The following is an 18105-nucleotide window of genomic DNA, read 5'->3' as shown; positions in this document are numbered from 1 at the left end:
TTTTCCCATATATAAAATATTTCTTTGTTTAAGTTCTGCCATTGTTTATGAACACATGTATGTTAATCTAGTGTCAAAAAATATTTTATACAATTTAAAAATAAGAATCACAATAGAATATTTTATTCAACAATGCAATGTTTATATAGTGACAAAAATTGGGAATAAGCTATAAATATACTTATTTAATTTTGAACAAAGTTTGAAGATATTGTTATATCATTCTTTTGTGAGCTGTCCTTTCAATAGCAGACACAAGATTAGAAAACTACAATTTGGATCAAAATTTTTTTCTAACAATATTCTGTATACAGTATTCAGATTTGCCACTGGTTCTGTGTATCTTCTTGATGGGATATCAAAAATCACTAAAATAGCCCTAGCCGGTTTGGCTCAGAGGATAAAGCGTCGACCTGCAGACTAAAGGGTCCCAGGTTCGATTCTAGTCAAGGGCACATGCCCAGGTTGTAGGCTCGATCCCCAGTAGGGGATGTGCAGGAGGCAGCCTATCAATGATTCTCTCTCATCATTGGTGTTTCTGTCTCTCTCTCCCTCTCCCTTCCTCTCTGAAATCAATTAAAGTATATATTTTTAAAAATCACTAAAATAAACAACCTCCACAGAAGTGATTTATGCCTGAGAAAAGCTAAAAGGGATAAATAAACACCTCCTTTTCTTTCTGGACTCCGGGAAAAATGAAGCCTTTAGGAGAAGGTGACTTTTTTCTTTACACTCTCACAATGTCAGCTTCACAGAGAAGCTCACCTGAACTAAAGCAGTCACTGATTCAGTGTTTGTGTCCCCACTGAAGTAAAAAACCCCAAAGTGTAGGGAGTTTCCTTGCAGAATCCCCTGCAGGCCTAGGAGAATGCCTAGCACATATTAGGTGTGCAGTAATTACTTATCAGATAAGTAAATAGAGTGAATGGCAAATTTCAAAATGCAGGATTCCTAGATAGAATTGGAGTTGCTAAAATTTAAGGAATTTAAATAAACTGGGATCTTTCAATGCATTGATTCATCAAATTAAAATGATGCAAATAACCCAGAAAAACACGAGGTAATTCAGAGAAACGTTTTTATTAACACTTTCCTCAAGTGAAATATTGAGATGATACCCATGGCATCTAACTTTTTCATGGACACATGGCTCAGACTTAGGTACCACTTTCCAAGATTTCCCTTGCCCCCAAAAAACATCTTTTCCAGATTTGGATACTTGAAAGCACTCTCAACTTCAAAATGCAGAATTGGAAGGAAGAGTTGGGCAATGGCTCAGAGAAGGTGGCATTTGAGCTCAGATCTGAAGTAGCAGTCACTACCAGCACTGTGGTCTTGGGAAAAGGTTCCTAGAGGGAACAGGATGGGCAAAGGTCCTGAGGTGGGAACAAGCATGGTCACTTGAGCAGAATGATAGTCAGGGAGGCTGGAGCTGAGGGTTGGAAAGAGAGTAGAGAAATGAAACTGGAAACCTAGGCAGGAGACGTTGTGGGCCCTGGAAAGGAGCTTGGATTTTACTCTCATTGCAACAGAAGCCCGTGACATTTTTAACCAGGACTGTGACATGATCTGTTTTACCTCTTCGAAAGATTGCTTGTTCTACTCTATGGAAAAAGGGATTGCAGTGATGAGAATAGGAAAAAGAGAGGGGTGAGAGAGGGGGTGGGGGGTGAGAGAGGTCATTTGTTTTAGAGTTGCATTACTATGAAGACCCAATGTTCCTCCAAAGCAGCAGATTTTTTTTTTTTTGGTCTTTTTTTTAAAAAACAACAACACAGTGAACATTAACTTTTACCAATCTCTGGGCATTCCATTAGAGTCAGGTAACTCTTAATAGATAACTTTCTGCAACTGCTTATTAAGAAGGTCCCATCACACAGTTAGGTGTGCGTGAGTAATTCAGAACGTCTGGTTGTTAGCACACAAGTTTGATAGGTGCAATTGAAAAGCAAAACATTTTTTCTCACATCAAGACTTCCTGTTTTCCAAAATAATTCAGAGAAGTGGTTACAACTTGGAGGTTGTGCTCACGCTCTGGGGACACTGCATATGAAGTGTAGTGAACAGTGTTTAGCTAGCCTTTCAAATAAATGACTCCACTGTCTTTTTTTTTAATATATTTTATTGATTTTTTTACAGAGAGGAAGGGAGAGGGATAGAGAGCTAGAAACATCGATGAGAGAGAAACATTGATCAGCTGCCTCCTGCACACCCCCTACCGGGGATGTGCCCACAACCAATGTGCATGCCCTTGACCGGAATCGAACCTGGGACCTTTCAGTCCGCAGACCGACACTCTATCCACTGAGCCAAACTGGCTTCGGCGACTCCACTGTCTTTAGGTCTTTTGAAATTTTTAGTGGCTTTATCCCCAAACATTGTTTTTCTTTTCTTATATTTGTGATGCCATAAATACAGCTGTCAGAGGGGAAGGGGTTTGGGAGGCTTGATGAAAAGGCGGAGGGTTTAAGAAAACAGCAACTCATAGAAACAGAGAACATTATAGTAATTACCAGAGGGAAAGGGGATGGGAGGAGGTAGAAGACAGTAAAGGGGGATAAATGGTGATGGAAGGAGACTTGACTTGGGTGGTGAACACACAATGCAATATACAGATGATGTATATAGAATTGTACCCATGAAACTGTTAGTATAGTTAGCTAGTCTGCCACACCACAATCTCCCATGAGTGGGCCCTTGGAGTGCTTTCCTCCTGATCTCATGGAAGAACCCAATTTCCACCAGCAACATTACCTATATAATTTTATTAACCAATGTCACCCCAATAAATTTAATAAAATAAAAGAAAGAAAAGATTGGTGGTATTTTTCCTCTATCAAAACAATAGAGAAAGCACCTTCAGTAAATACAGAGTCTTGTTGAATTGGAATTCCCATAGAGCATAAGAAAAAAAATCTTGAGAGAAGAAATGCAATAGGAACCAAAACATTGTTGAGAATTTTTTTACTTTAACTAAAGGAAGTGGAAGTTGATACCATGAATAGGGAAGAAGAAGGCTGCCATAAAGTAAGAAAGTTTAAAGAAAAAAATTATATATATATATATATATATATATATATATATATATATATATATTCAAAATGAAAATCAGAATTTCTAGACTATAATCCAGAAATATAATCCTCACATATCCCCTGAAATAATGAAGACTGTAACACTGATTAGCAAAACTCTTTTTAAAATTATTTTACAAAGCTAAGCACTCCCCACTGAAGACTACATGTATTTAGGTCAGTAGTGGGAACAGATACTTTACTTGGTCTTCTGAGGCTATTAGAAGTGAATCATTTTCATACCTCCTATATTAGGAGAATTCTCCTATGTCTGCTAACAATTAAAATTGATCATTTCTTTTTATGGCTTGCTGAGGTTACAAAATGAAAACTTGCAATTCAATGAAAAAAGAGGCGTGTGTTTATCTCCTTCATTTTTATTCTTTAAATTTAAAATTGTATTATTATTAAGGCTTAAGAACCCCACTTTTTTAAGTGTCTGTTTATAGGAAGATACTGGAGAAATGTGAAATGTAAAGCCTTCACACATTAGGAATAAAAAAAAATTGCTGAACTTGAGGTTCCAGAATGACATAAAAATGTATGATGCCAATGGAGCCAACAATATATATTCAATGAGGAAAGGAGCAACTCTTCAATAAATGGTGTTGATAAAACTAGACAGCACATGCACAAGAGTGAAACTAGGCTGCTGTCTTACACCATGCACAAAAATTAACTTGAATTGGGTCAAAGACTTGAATGTAAGACCTGAAGCCATAAAGTGCCTAGAAGAAAGTAGAGGGGATAAGCTCCTTAACATTATTGTTGCCAATGGTTGTTTTTTGACACTGAAACCAAAGGCAAAAATATAAAGTGGGACTACACCAAAATAAAAAGCTTCTACACAGCAAACAAAACTATCAACAAAATGCAAAGGTAATCTATTGAATAGAAGAAAATATTTACAAATCATATATCTGATAAAGAGTTAATATCCAAAATATACAAAGGACTCATACAACTCAATAGCAAAAAACAAACAAACAAACCAACAAAAACACACAATCTAATTAAAAATGGGAAGAGGCTCTGAATAGACATTTTTTTTTGAAGAAGACATACAGATGGACAACAGGTACATGACAATGGAAAGTAAAATCAAAACCACAATTAGCTGTCTACTCACACCTGTTAAAATGGCTATTATAAAAAAGACAAGAAATAACAAGTGTTAGAAGTATTAGTGAGGATGTGGAGAAAAGAGAACCCTGGTGTATTGTTGATGGAAAAGTAAATTGGTGCAGTCACTAAGTCACTATGGAAACCAGTATGGAGGTTCCTCAAAAAATTAAAAATAATCCAGCAATTTCACTTCTGGGTATTTATCTGAAGAAAATGAAAACACCAGTTTGAAAAGATATATACATCCCATGTTCACTGCAGTGCTATTTACAATAGCCAAGATATAAAAACAATCTAACTGTATTGATGGGTAAATAAAATACTGTTCCATCATAAAAAAAAATGAAATCTTGACATTTCCAATAACATAGATGGGTCTCAAAAGAATTATGCTCAGTGAAATAAGTTAGAGAAGGACAAATACCATGTGATCTCACTTATATCGGGAATTTGAAAACAAACAAAAAAGAAAAAACAAGCTCATAGATACAGAGAACAGACTGATGTTTATCAGAGGCAGGAGGTGGAGGGAAGGCAAAACAGTTGAAGAGGATCAAAGGTACAAACTTCCAGTTATAAAATAAATGTCATGGGGATGTAAAGTACAGGATGGTGACTATAGTTAATAATACAGTATTGCATATTTGAAAGTTACTAAGAGTAGATAATAAAAATCCTCATCAAAGGGAAAAAAAATCTATGTATGATGATAGACATTAACTAAACTTACCGAGACAATAATTTTTGCTGTATATACAAATCATTATATTATACACCTGAAACTAATATATTATTGATCAATTATACCTCAATTTAGAAAATATATATGATGCCACTGATCACATTAATCCACAGGGTAAAACACAAAGATATATGACATATCTAAGTTTTTTACTACAGCTGATTTGATATAAAGAAGAACATTTTATAGAATGTATTTTGTGACTGAATATCAAATAAAATGTAACCAATTTAAGTGTCTGGATTAGAATAGATTTTTTTTAAAATAAAAGAATGTTTTCCGAGTGTCAACAGCGAGTCAGAATGTGCTAGGTGCCGTATGTATGTTATCTCATTTAGCACGCATAATCCCACAGAGTAGGAACTGTTATCCCTGCTGTATAAAGGAAACTGGGGCACTGAGAGGGTTAGTAACTCACCCCTAAACTCACAATTATAACCAAGGAGGCTCTCAGGCATCCCCAAGCCCTTATGTGGGCGATGGGAGTAATTTGGGTGTAGAAGTGAGCAATGAGACTGCCTAGAAATAATAGCTAATGTTGGGTTCCAACATCAGGGTGTCCCTACTGAGCCCTTTACTTCAGGATCCCAAAGACTCAGAGACCACACAATGCTGCTAAGGGAAGAATGTTAAACTCAGGAGCAAAGGTGCTTATCTTTCCATGGTCTGTGAAAGGGTCAACAGTCCTTGCTTAACGGCCCTGCAGGCATGAGAGACTGAGTGGTGACATGGCTACTTAAAGGCAAGGAGGGTTGTGCCATGCGGGGCAGTGGGAACTGAATGCCTGGGAAAGATGAGCCCTCAATAGCCCCCATGCCTTTTCTAACATGGCTGCTCTCACCTCTTATTGCTCTTCTTCTCCGACTGTGCTCCAGCCCCCAGCCTTCCACTCCTGGGCACTCCAACTTGGTTCCTCCTGGGACCAGTACTGTCGCCTTTCACTATGCCAGAATGACCTCCCCCAGATCATCACACAGCCAGCTTCTGCTGAGTCTCAACTTAAATGGCCATCCCTAACCACCCTGTCTAAATCTGGTCTCTGCCACCACTACGTGGATCAGTCTTTTCTCTGCCCCTCTTTAGAATTTTTCACAACCATTTTCATCCAGGGAAATTATCTTTTTTATGTATGCTTAATTATCTACTCTCTCCTTCCTTGGAATGCACACTTCAGTTTGGGGATTTGTTTTCTGGTATATATTATTGGGGGGGGGGGGTCTTCTGTGTAGCAGGTATTATCTGGGTACTGGATCATTTAGTGGCAAAGAATAACCTCCAAGAATTAAGGGAGCTCTGCATTCCCATTGAATTTGATCAAAGCAAACTCAGAATTAAGAAAAGCCAGCAATGAAAAGACATTCACCCACCCCCACCCCCACAGTAGGATCTAAATTGACACACACAGGTCTGCACTTTTTTTTCTATGAACATAGGTCAGCAAGAATATTGTTAGGGACTAATGGAGTTGGCTGAGTGATGCTCTCTGGAATACCTTCAACATAGAAGTCTCTTTGTGATGGGAATATTGAATGTGCTACTGGGCTTTTTCCTCTCAATAGTCAGATCGTGAGGTTGCTTCTACACCAGTGGTTCTCAACCTTTTTAATGCCTCGACCCTTTAATACAGTTCCTCATGTTGTGGTGACCCCCAACCATAAAATTATTTCTGTTGTTACTTCATAACTAATTTTGCTACTGTTATGAATCGTAATGTAAATATCTGTGTTTTCCGATGGTCTTAGGCGACCCTGTTGTAGAGCCTAAGACCATCAGAAAACACAGATATTTACATTACGATTCATAACAGTAGCAAAATTACAGTTATGAAGTAGCAACAGAAAATAATTTTATGGTTGGGGATCACCACAACATGAGGAACTGTATTAAAGGGTCGCGGCATTAAAAAGGTTGAGAACCACTGTTCTACACAGTATACATCATCTTAAAGAAAACAAATAAACCATGCAAATTCTACATGTAAAAGTGTCTATCTAGGTATCAAGAAAGATCTGAACCTTGAATGATAATATCCGGTTTCCATTCAGCCATGAGGTGTGAGACAGAATCAAGCCAAGGAAAACTTATTTCTGTCTTATATTTCCGAGTATAGAGCCAGGTGTATGCTCTCGCTCCCCTGAGCTTGTCGGTGTCCTATGACACAGAGGGGTTTCTATGCTACCATGGAAATTCACAGAGCACAATTGCCAATAATGAGTGCAGACTTTTGGGAAGACCATGGTTAGGGGAGCATCACAGCTTAGTGGCCAGAGCACAGGCTTGTTTTCTGGAACACAGTTCTTCAAATGACTGCCTGTAACCTTGGGCAAGTCATAAAAAAGGTGAAACAGAAAGGTAATGAAAATATCTCATCAGCATGTGGAAAAGGAAAATATACTAGTAAACCATCAAACCTAAAAATTGTCCTGCTCACCTTCGTCCCATTCCGTGTGTAAATCTGCATAAATATAAACTCTATGGATTAAAATAGAGATTTATTGGCTGGATTAAGATGTCCAGGTGTAGGGGAAGGTTAATACCTCCAAAGAAAATGGGATCCTCACAAGGTTACATTATTTTATTGAAAAGCACAGGAGTTGTTACCCAGGAAACAGCTGAAAATGAAAGCCGTGTCTCAAATGACAAATCAGAGCCTTTATTTTTGTTTTAATATTAGAGCAGAGTACAAGCCAGAGAAACTTCCTTCACATTCCTTTGAGGTTGACCATGAAGATGCTGATAAGGATGAAGTAAGTAAATTGTTGAAAGTGAAATGTTTAAAACATGAGGATAATTAGTGCCTGTCTTTCACTTGAGTGTTCCATGTTCTGAACAGTTTTTCATCAAGCTGCAGTAACTGTTTGTATGAGGGCTTTTAGTCAAAATGAGTCACGTTTGTTTTGAAATGGAACATGATTATTTGAGATGAGTCAAAGAGAGGAAAAGGAGGCTCATTTTTAAGTGCAAGTGCCGAAGATCTGGGATTCACAAAAGATTGCAGTCATGCTAATGATGCTTTTGTACAGGATACCACCTCCCACTCGTCTTCCAAGGGCGGTGGGGGAGCGGGAGGAACTGGAGTTTTCAAGTCTGGCTGGCTCTACAAGGGGAATTTCAACAGCACCGTGAACAATACCATTACTGTGCGGGTAAGGAGACATCAGGACGCATCTTTGTGTCTGCCACCTTTCCTGACACCCCTCCTTCGGTCAGAGCACAGAGGAGAGCCATTTGACCTGAGTTTATGTTCTGTGTCATATTTTATTTATGAGAAAGGAGTATGCTCTTCTCTCAAACAGCACCCACAGGTGTCGCACTCCTGAAGGAATTAGAAAAAACGCTAGTTTCTGTGAGTAACAGCACACTGCAACCTCAACTACCTTCTTGTATCTTTTCCATTATTTAGTCATTCAAAAAGCGCTACTTTCAGCTGACTCAGTTGCCTGATAGCTCCTACATCATGAATTTTTACAAAGATGAAAAAATATCCAAAGAACCCAAAGGCTGCATCTTTTTGGATTCCTGTACAGGTGTGGTGCAGGTGAGTAGGGATTTTTTTTCCTTCTTGGGTTTTTTTTTTTTAATCAAAGAGTATATTCATCCAGTCATCAGTTATTTTTTTCCACAAATATTTATGAAGTATCTGAGATGAGCCAAGAATTGTTCTAGACCCTAGGGAGTCAGTGGAGAACAAGACAACCTTGATTCCTGCTTTCACAAAACTTAACTTTCACTAAAGGAAGAAAAAACAGAAAATAGGCAAATAAATAAATAAACAATAGAATCAATTTATGAAATCTGGAATAAAGAAAATAAACAGGGATACTGAAGGGAGAGCGACAAATGATGACATTGGAAAAGATTATTAATTTCACAGAAGTGGGAAAAGTATGTTTAAAGAGAAAGTATTTGATCTAGAGACTCAAAAATGAGCAGGGCAGCACGTGCAAAGATCCTGAGGCAAGAGCAAGTCTTTTATATTTGAGGAAAATGGCCACCTGTGTAGCTGCATTAGAGAACCACTGAACTAAAGAATATTATAAGATAACATGTAAATCATATAGCTCAAAAGATATACTTCATAAATATTATCTTTATTATTAGATATGAGATAGTAAATTTATAATGTGCATATACATCATCTTCCTTTTAAGAGGAGGTTTCCCTCAAAGACAAGGATTACATTGATTCCCAAGAGCTTAATTTAAGAAACAGACATAGTGCTTTTAACAGACAATGCTCTTCTGCAACCTCTTGATCTTCAGACTATTGTCCTTAATATTCAATTTGGCACAAACCACTGTGGCAAAGGGCAGCAGATAATTCCACAGACCCATTTGGACCTCTTACTTTCAAGACATATATTCTTCCTACTCTGATTAAATAGCTATCCTTATTCTCTCTTCATAAAAAGTGAAGCAATCAAGTGTTTTAGCAATCTTACCTCAAATTTCATATTATTATTGTCTCACTGTGTTAAAAAAAAAAAAGCCCTAGCTGGTTTGGCTCAGTGGATAGAGCATCAGCATACAGACTGAAGGGTCCCAGGTTCAATTCTGGTCAAGGGCATGTATCGGTTGCAGCTCCTGGCCCTGGTTGGGGACATTCAGGAGGCAAACAATCGATGTGTTTCTCAATCGGTGTTTATCTCTGTCTTTCCTTCTCTCTTCCACTCTCTCTAAGAATCAATGGAAAAAATGTCCTTGAGTGAAGATTAAAAAGCAAACAAACAAAAAAACACCTCAGAGAGATAAAATACCTTCCCAAGTCACAGAGCTAATAAATGGCAAAATTAGATCTGAGGCACAGGAATGTCCAAAATTACAGAAAGCAAGAAAATCCTTTGGTTACACATAAAGTGGACATACCTGCATACGTACACACATACATTTATCCTGTGTAAGCCACATGGGCACAGGAAACACTATAAAGATGTGCTTATATGCAGTTCTAAACATTGCGTTTTAGATGTAGGGTTTACTTCAGCAAATGTATATTGAAATGCTTTCTATATGCAAAGCATTGTGGGAAAGCCAAATATGAATTAAATGTGGCTTCCGTCTTCAAAGAGCTTCCAGCCTGTGGGAGGATAAACAGAAAAAAATATATATATATATCATATGTGAAAATAAAGCATAAATGACTCATTTCAAACATTAGGTTATGATAATACATGCAAGAGTGAAATTCTATTTATCTCTGATGATGATAAATTGCATTATATTACATTATACATAGTATATATGTGATAGTTCTATTTATTTGTTTATTGACACTCCATTACACTACAATGTAAGTTCAAGGAGGGCAAGCACTTTACATGTGTTTTTTAATGCTATGTACTTGGCACATAGAAGGTACCTAATATTGTTTATAAATGAACAAATAAAATACAGAGAATGGACAGAATTGCACGGGTGGTAGCCAGCAATACCAGTAACCTGGAGTTGATGTTGTGTGTTTCCTTTTAAAACTCTTCTTTTGTTTCTGAAAAATTCGGTGAAAGATGCTAGCACCATTACTGGTGTGATGGAATATTTTGTTTGGGTAACTTCTTTCTTCGACATTCAGTCAGTCCTCTATTGGCTTTAGTGGTGTCCTTGGAGTATCTATTTTGAAACTTTTCCAGATGAACATTGTAGAAACAGACCAGTTTGCTACAACTCATTAAACGCATCAGATGGCATGAGGCCGTATTCAGTTTCCTATTGTTTATGAAGCCGTGTAGGTGGGCTGTGGTGAGCTTGGATGAGCGAAGTAGTTGCAGTAGACACAAAGAACACTGATTTCATGGAAACAGGGGAAGATGGGGGAGTGAAAAGAAATGATTACTTTTTGAATACCATTTTAATGACTTAACTATTGCATTTCAAGATTATTAAAATGTTCCATTGATTTTCTATTTCTGTCCTTTCTTTTTTGCTAGTTGATATGCCATTATTTTGGAGAATGAGATAGAAAACCACTTTAGACATCTTAGTCCTCTCCAACATAAACCTCTCAACACTGAAAGCGGTTCTATTTCTCTCCAAATTTAAAAAAAAATAATTTGGTTTCTGAGCAGTTGTAAATAGGATATTTATTTTATTTATAAACACCTCTTTGTGAGAACCAAGGGCTTATTATAATTTCCTCAAAGCTTTAAAAAATATTTGTAATGATATTGTTGAACTTGGCCACAATATTAAATTTATTTGATGTACAGAATGCAATTTAGGAAATCAAAATTTTAAAAAATATTTCATAATGTTTTCTTTCTACAATTTTTATTAGTTTCTTAGCATCAGCATTGGAAAGCAGGTTGCAGCTTGATCCACTTTTAACTTGGACCCAGTATTAGCAGTTTGCATAGCTGCATCTCCCTGTTCTCATGATTTACAACATCTGATTAGTCAAGGAGACTCTTTAACTTGTTTGTTTTCAAGACAGCACCGAGATTGGCTTGCATTTGCAATTGTCAAATAATTAACAATATCCTAGCCAAGCGAGGTCCTGAACTCTGGGCACTTCTAGTTTTTTTCCCTTCCTGTCTATTTCTCTTCCTGTTTTTTGTGGGTTTTTTTTTTTTTTAAAGAAACCTGTCTCTTTTTTATATGTGCTATCAGCCAACGTGTCTTTGTCCTTAGGCACTCTGTGTCACTGAGGTCACAGGAGGGTCAATGGACCTCCTTGGACAGAAGCCCAGGAAGCTTGTGTGAGGGTGTATGGAGGGAGTCTGCCCACTCCCCCTGGGGGAGCACGGCTTCTAAGAACTTGCATTCTTAAAGAAGCTGCCTAGATGTTGGCTTTGAACACAGCGGTTTGAGGCCACTGCCTTTCTGGTGACTCCTCGTTCTGTTTACACTGCAGCCAAAATAATTTTTTCCAAATGCAGCTCTGGACTTTTACTCGTCAAAGCCATCCTGCCCTGTGCTCTCATGAGACCAGCTATATTCTTATATGCCAATAGCAATTTTGCTCTCAAAAAGAATATTAATACCTTGATTTTTTAACCTTTTCTTCAATATATTCATACAAAATGTAAGTACGTTTATCTTCCAATATCACACTGTGTTTAATTGGTTAAGGCCTGTCTCCCTGTTCTGCCAGGGCAGAGACTTTGTTTCTTCCTGACACAAAATATAAGCACAATAGACACCTCTTTATGAGTGAATGTTATCACTGCACTGAGCACTGAGGACAGTTAGCCAGCTTCTGCTCTAATCAACCTCATGGGCGAATAAAGGAGCCAGCCTGCAAGTGAGCCATTACAAGGCAAGGAAATAATGCTTTTGACAATAGTACAAAAGTATGGACGGGAGCAAATAGCTTGTCATTGGAAGAGTGTAGAAAATAGCATTTGAACTGTGACATTTTACAATGAGAATCACACTTAGCTTTTAAACTGATTCTTCTTTCTCCTTCAATTTCCAACTTTTACTTTTTCTTGAGGCATTTGTGTTGTCTCACTGTCTATTCTCAGCACATGGAAAATCTATTACCTCCAGGCCACAGCTACCCCGTTGGTGGGTGATTGTGCCAGGGAGGTAGCAAGGAAGGAGGACGGCATTCACTGAGCATCTTCTTTGTACCCGGGTCATCTCAGTGGTTGTTAAAGTCTAAAGAGATATTTCCCCTCTCTACCACTTGCTACCCATGTAATTCCTAGCACATTGTAATTTACCTGCCCAAGCCTCAATGTCATCATATGTTAAATGGAATAATATGATTGTTCACAATAAGGTTGTTGGGAGATTTAAATAAGATAATGACTGTAAAATGTTCCGCACGGTGCCTAGTATACAGATGGTGAGTATTTAGTAAGTGTCCTATTTGTAGTTGTAATTGTGTAAGTTGAAAGGAACAAGTTATTTTGGGACAGTGTCTAAAGGCATCCCAAAGAAAAAGGACACTGCCGAGAGGATATTCAAAATTACTTTTTCTTGCCACCAAGAATAGCAACCCTATTCCCATAAAATAATTTATACTATGATATTTATCTACAATTTCACAGGATAGTAATACTCCCATCTTCTGGATCTTCTCCAGTTTGTGTTTTACTTATACAAAGTTGAGTTATCCTGAGTATATAGGCTTTGCTTTATTATAGTGTGGGGGCTCTAAAGATTTTAGAACAGTGTTAGTAAGAGTTGAATACCTGTATCAGGATTACAAACTGATTCATACCCATCTAAATTTGTGTACTATTTTGGAAGATTTCTTTATGTTACTTACCTATATGGAAAACCTTTGGAACCACCAGGAGCCCATAAAATATGTCTCCCACTCTCTAAGACTTATTTATCTGGTGTTTTTTTTCTTTCTTTCTTTCTTTTTGTACCAAAGAATAACAGACTAAGAAAATATGCCTTTGAATTGAAAATGAATGACCTGACCTATTTTGTGCTGGCGGCTGAAACCGAGTCCGATATGGATGAATGGATCCACACCCTCAACCGCATCCTGCAAATCAGCCCTGAGGGACCCCTTCAGGGTCGGAGGAGCACAGAGCTCACAGATCTGGGACTGGGTAAGAGCACATCACCACCCGCTCCCATCCTTTGCAAAGTGTGACCTGTGCATTTGGGTCATTTAAACTCCTAGAAGCTATAGTAGCTGGCAGGTCTAGCTCATCCATCCCTAAGCTCCAAGAAATTGCCCCTAAATCTTTACTTGTACTGAACAGTGAGTGTCACCACACATAGGTACAATTTTGACTTGATGGACAGTGATAGCAGCTGATGCTCAGCAAATGATGTTGGGAAGCATTTGTCATCAGTATAAAAAATGTACCCAGATCTGATGAGATGTCACCCTGGAGGGGATATTTTGTGCTTTATAGCTTTTCATTAAATTTAATTCATTAACAGTATACTCTGTGAAGGCAGATATGCATTGCTTCCTTTTAATTGAAAGGAGTGTCATGTATGCTTTTTGACCATACTGAGATCTGCTTATGCATATGTGAAAGTTCCATAAATTTGACATAGTATTAGGGATTTTTATAATAAAATAAACTTTTCTGCCCATCCTAATTCCCTCAAAAGATTCTAATTCACTCCAGGCAAAGAGAAGGGAGCAAAAGAGAGGAGAGAAGGAGTGAAATGAAGGGTAGATAAAGCAGATCTATAAATACATGGAAAACAAGTTCACCTTTAAAGTCAATCACTCCTCCCAAAGGAAAACTATTTTAAGGCATCTTGCACTGTATCATGGTCCATTAGAAAACAAAGTGTCTTTAAGTTCTAGTAGCCTAAGTATCATGTGCTTTTAAGTGAACAAGTCATGGGATAATGAGGAAGAAAAATCATTGTTGCTTTTAACACCACTACTGTGTACCATAGTAGGTATTTTACATTCATGATTTACTTAATATTAACTAGAAAATTAATGTTTAAAGAGTTATAGAGAGTTTAATGTGAGTTTTAAACAGATGGCCTAAGAGTCAGAATTATCCTACCTAATAATACAGTAACATGCAAATTGACCGTACCTTCGCTATGCCCACGATTGGCCAGGAGGCGTGGGGGGGGGGCAGGACTCGGGGTGGCCCTGGTGGCCAATTGGGCCGGCGGAATGCTGAGCTCGCATCACCAGCGGCGGCACGAGCTCAGCATTTGCGCCATGGTTGTGCTGCGGCACATAAGGGGCCTCTGGGGCAGCGAGCCCACATCCCGCCACCGACCATCAAAAGCGGGGAGCTGGGTGTCCGCTCAGGCACCAGCGGACAGACACCCAGCTCCCCCGTGATCGAAAGCAGGGAGCTGTGTGTCCGCTCCGGCACCAGCGGACCCCCTGCCATCAAAAGCAGGAAGCAGGCTGCCAGCAGTGTCCGCGGAGCATGCTAGGCTTTGCGGGGCAGTGGATATGGCCTGGATGGCAGGTTAGGCCTAGGGGACCCTACACGTGCATGATTTAATCATGCACTGGGCCTCTAGTCAAAAATAAAAACATACATACGAAAACTTTAGTATGCCTTCATGAAGTAAGTCAAGACAGCACCAAGTATAAATGTAGAACGTAAAGGTTCAAAGTTCTCATGGGCACAGGATGGTGTCATGGAAAGAATCCCAAAAGATCATCAGGAGGTCTGATTTCCCAGCCAGTGTCTTTTTTAACAGTAAGGAGTACTGGAACCAAGATACAGTAAAGGCATCTGTTCACTAACATCCATCTTTCATCACTCTTGGGTCTAACCTAGTTTTGAAATGTCACAGGCTAGAGAAAGGTGTGATTCATGAGTGTTATTTAATAACCTGTCTTTGTGTATCTTTTCAAGATTCGCTGGATAATTCTATCACATGTGAATGCACACCAGAGGAAACAGATTCTTCAGAGAACAGCCTACATCCAGACTTCACAAAAGTAATAAAGCTGACACATTATCATGCAAATGAATTTGCATTGCTTATTAGTTAATGCTTTCATGGAAATGTTTTTTTTTTAAGGTTTAATTAAAGAAACACAAAATTTAAAAAATAAATTATGTTTTTTATAAGACTTGTCAAGTGTCAATGGGTGAAATTAAAACTCTGATGATACTAAGGGGGCTACTTCTTGCCATGTTGATGGGGCTGGGCTGTAAGTATCTGGCTATTTAGACCAGAGCTAACACAGTATTCTCTGTAGTACCTCACAGAAACTGAAGAGACTGTCAAAGCCACTCGAAACCTGGAGAGGCTAAATCTCTTCTCCATGGATCCAGATATAGAAGTAAGTTGGAATTCTTTCTAAACCCACATGAAACTTGATCCATACAATTGTGGTTTATACATTTTTTGTGTGTGTGTGGATGGATTTTTGTTGAGTAAACTGTCAAATTTTTTCTAGACCTTGAAACTTCAGAAAAAGAATCTTTTAGAACCCGAGTCTGTGATCAAACCATTTGAAGAAAAAGCTGCCAAGAGAATCATGATCATTTGTAAAGCTCTCAACTTCAGTCTTCAGGGATGTGTTACAGAGAATGAAAATGATCCGATAACGAATGTAAGTTGCTCTTCTATTACTTCCTATACCAATCAACCAACAGCACACCACCCCAGTCAAATCTCTTCTGTTCCTAGTCATTCCAAGAAGACAGCACACCATCTAGTATAGCAGGGAGTGTGACTGACAGAATTTTTACACATGACAAAAATGCATAAGTTCTGAAATGGAATTGTCAATATGCTGCCATAAAATTTTTCTGTTAACTTAAAGAAGAAGTGTCAGAGGGACTATGTTCTAGGATTCTTTCCATTAAATCAGCATAGTGCTTCTGAGTTTCCTAAGATACTGTTTGTATCTTCTTGTATATCAAGATGGCTTTTAAATTTACATTTTTATTTTAATAGTTATATGTTTATTTTAATGTGTATTAGAAAATAATTAAAATGAACATACCAGCCCTGTGATTTCACAGTTATAACTGTCTAAGACAAGGCTAAATAGTGAACCAAGTGAAATAATATCAGATAAATATTAAATTAATAATAGTACAGATGCTACATGCAAGTTGTAGAAAAAAGTGCTTCACTGATATTTGGAAAATACCACACTGCTCATTAAATCAATACAAGAGTCCTTTTTCTACTAAGTAGACCCTCTTGGGAGTTCTCAGCGTTCTAGGGGGCAGTTCTATGCTAATTGTGAATGTATGTATGGGAAGAGTGCATTCTGTGAGCATCAACATTACCAAATGTTTCTACAAAGAAGAAAATAAAAATCACTCATAATCCTACCATCAATTTAAAAAGTTGCTATATTGGCAGGTTACTTTTTATTATTTTTAATACATTCTGTTCTAATTTCTAATAAATCATCTCTCAGTTGTCATTTTTTACCTCTAAGTAGCAAACTTATTTCCAGATCCATGAAACAAGCCGCATTTGCTTTTAGAAGGCAGAAACAGCATTACATTTCCCTACAAACTGTGCACTTCATGCATATACATCTCTTTTTAGATGGAGCCTTGTTAGTTATGATGGTGAGTGGGTGGCAGAAAGGACGAACTCTGCATTTACCCTAAGTGTGAGAGGAGGTGATTCAAAGGTTTAAAGTACTTTATAATGATGCAATCTAACCTGTATTTCTAAAATATCCATCAGGAGAATGGATTGGAAGAAACAGGAGTTGATAGGGGAGAGAAGCTAGGAGGCTACGTCTGTAGTTCATTTCCTCGTTTGGATTAGGGGTAGCAAGGAAGGAGAGAAATGGATGGATTTGACTAATGTGTTATAAGTTGACAGGTTTTTCTGGTAGATGGGATATACAGGAGAAGGGAAAGGAAAATCTCAAGGATGAGTCCCTGGTATTTTCTTTGAGCAGTTCTATGCAGGATGCTACCATTTACTAAGAGGACAAAACTGTAGTAAGACCAGAATTGGGGGATTTAGACCAAAAATTCCACTATGGACATGTTAAGCCTGATAGGCCTATTAGATAGCCAAATAGAGTTATCCATTTAGCAGACTCAACACAAGTTTGGAACCAAGGGACTGGTCATGAGCAGCGATATCAACTTGGAAGTCTGGTCAAGGCAGTGACCTGGAGGGAATCATCTAGGAATTTCTGTGTACATAGAGAAGGGGCCAAGAACCAAACGTTTAAATGATGAATGGAGATGTGACCGAAGAAGACTAAGAGGAATGACCATTGAAATAGAGATAAACCAGGAAAGAGTGCATCATGATGCCAAGAAAGAAAGGGTCAGCAATGTGGAGTGGTGCTGAGAGGCTGAGGAACACGAAGCCAAAGAGGAGCCCAGTGGGTGTGGGAACATGGAGGATGTTGATGGCTATCAGGAGAAACATGTGGAGTAAAAGTGTTAGGAGGAACAATCAGAACATACTTTTTTATTCAGGATTTTAAAAAATACACTAGAAACTTGCTTTTCAAAACTACTATTTAGAAATATCAGGAAAATTTAACCCAAATCATAATGTCACTTAATCATCTTATTAAAGAAAAATAAATGCTTTTTTTTTTTCACCAAACACATCCTTAACTTTAATTAAAATGTCAAATTTAGAAACTGAAACGCAAAGATAATGGGCTTTTCTTCCCAGTGCCAAGGACATATGACTCCTTCCCCGTGGATTCCTTTATTTGTACAAAAAAACCATATTCAGAAGCTCAGTGTTTGTATTTGGGCCAATCTCCCAAGCAAGAGAGCAGGCAGAAGTTCAGAGCAGCTTACAGTCTCTCTCA

General features: G+C 38.0%; 1 protein-coding gene across 7 annotated transcripts in view; it reads left to right on the top strand.

Moving 5' to 3' along the window:
* The window catches only part of DOCK10 (dedicator of cytokinesis 10), a 215953-nt gene that overhangs the window by 118850 nt on the left and 78998 nt on the right, over positions 1 to 18105 (top strand). For all 7 annotated transcript variants that reach the window (XM_079783202.1, XM_079783199.1, XM_079783201.1 and 4 more), the window contains exons 5-11: positions 7616 to 7688; positions 7965 to 8087; positions 8345 to 8479; positions 13264 to 13447; positions 15197 to 15282; positions 15547 to 15630; positions 15748 to 15903. In XM_079783202.1, the coding sequence (XP_079639328.1) occupies positions 7616 to 7688; positions 7965 to 8087; positions 8345 to 8479; positions 13264 to 13447; positions 15197 to 15282; positions 15547 to 15630; positions 15748 to 15903 (841 nt within the window). The remainder of the gene's footprint in view (positions 1 to 7615; positions 7689 to 7964; positions 8088 to 8344; positions 8480 to 13263; positions 13448 to 15196; positions 15283 to 15546; positions 15631 to 15747; positions 15904 to 18105) is intronic.

This window comes from Cnephaeus nilssonii (genome assembly GCF_951640355.1).
Source record: "Cnephaeus nilssonii genome assembly, chromosome: 10".
Classification (NCBI taxonomy): domain Eukaryota; kingdom Metazoa; phylum Chordata; class Mammalia; order Chiroptera; family Vespertilionidae; genus Cnephaeus; species Cnephaeus nilssonii.
The sequence above is the reverse complement of the archived record's forward strand: the minus strand, read 5'-3'. Positions and strand labels throughout refer to the sequence as shown.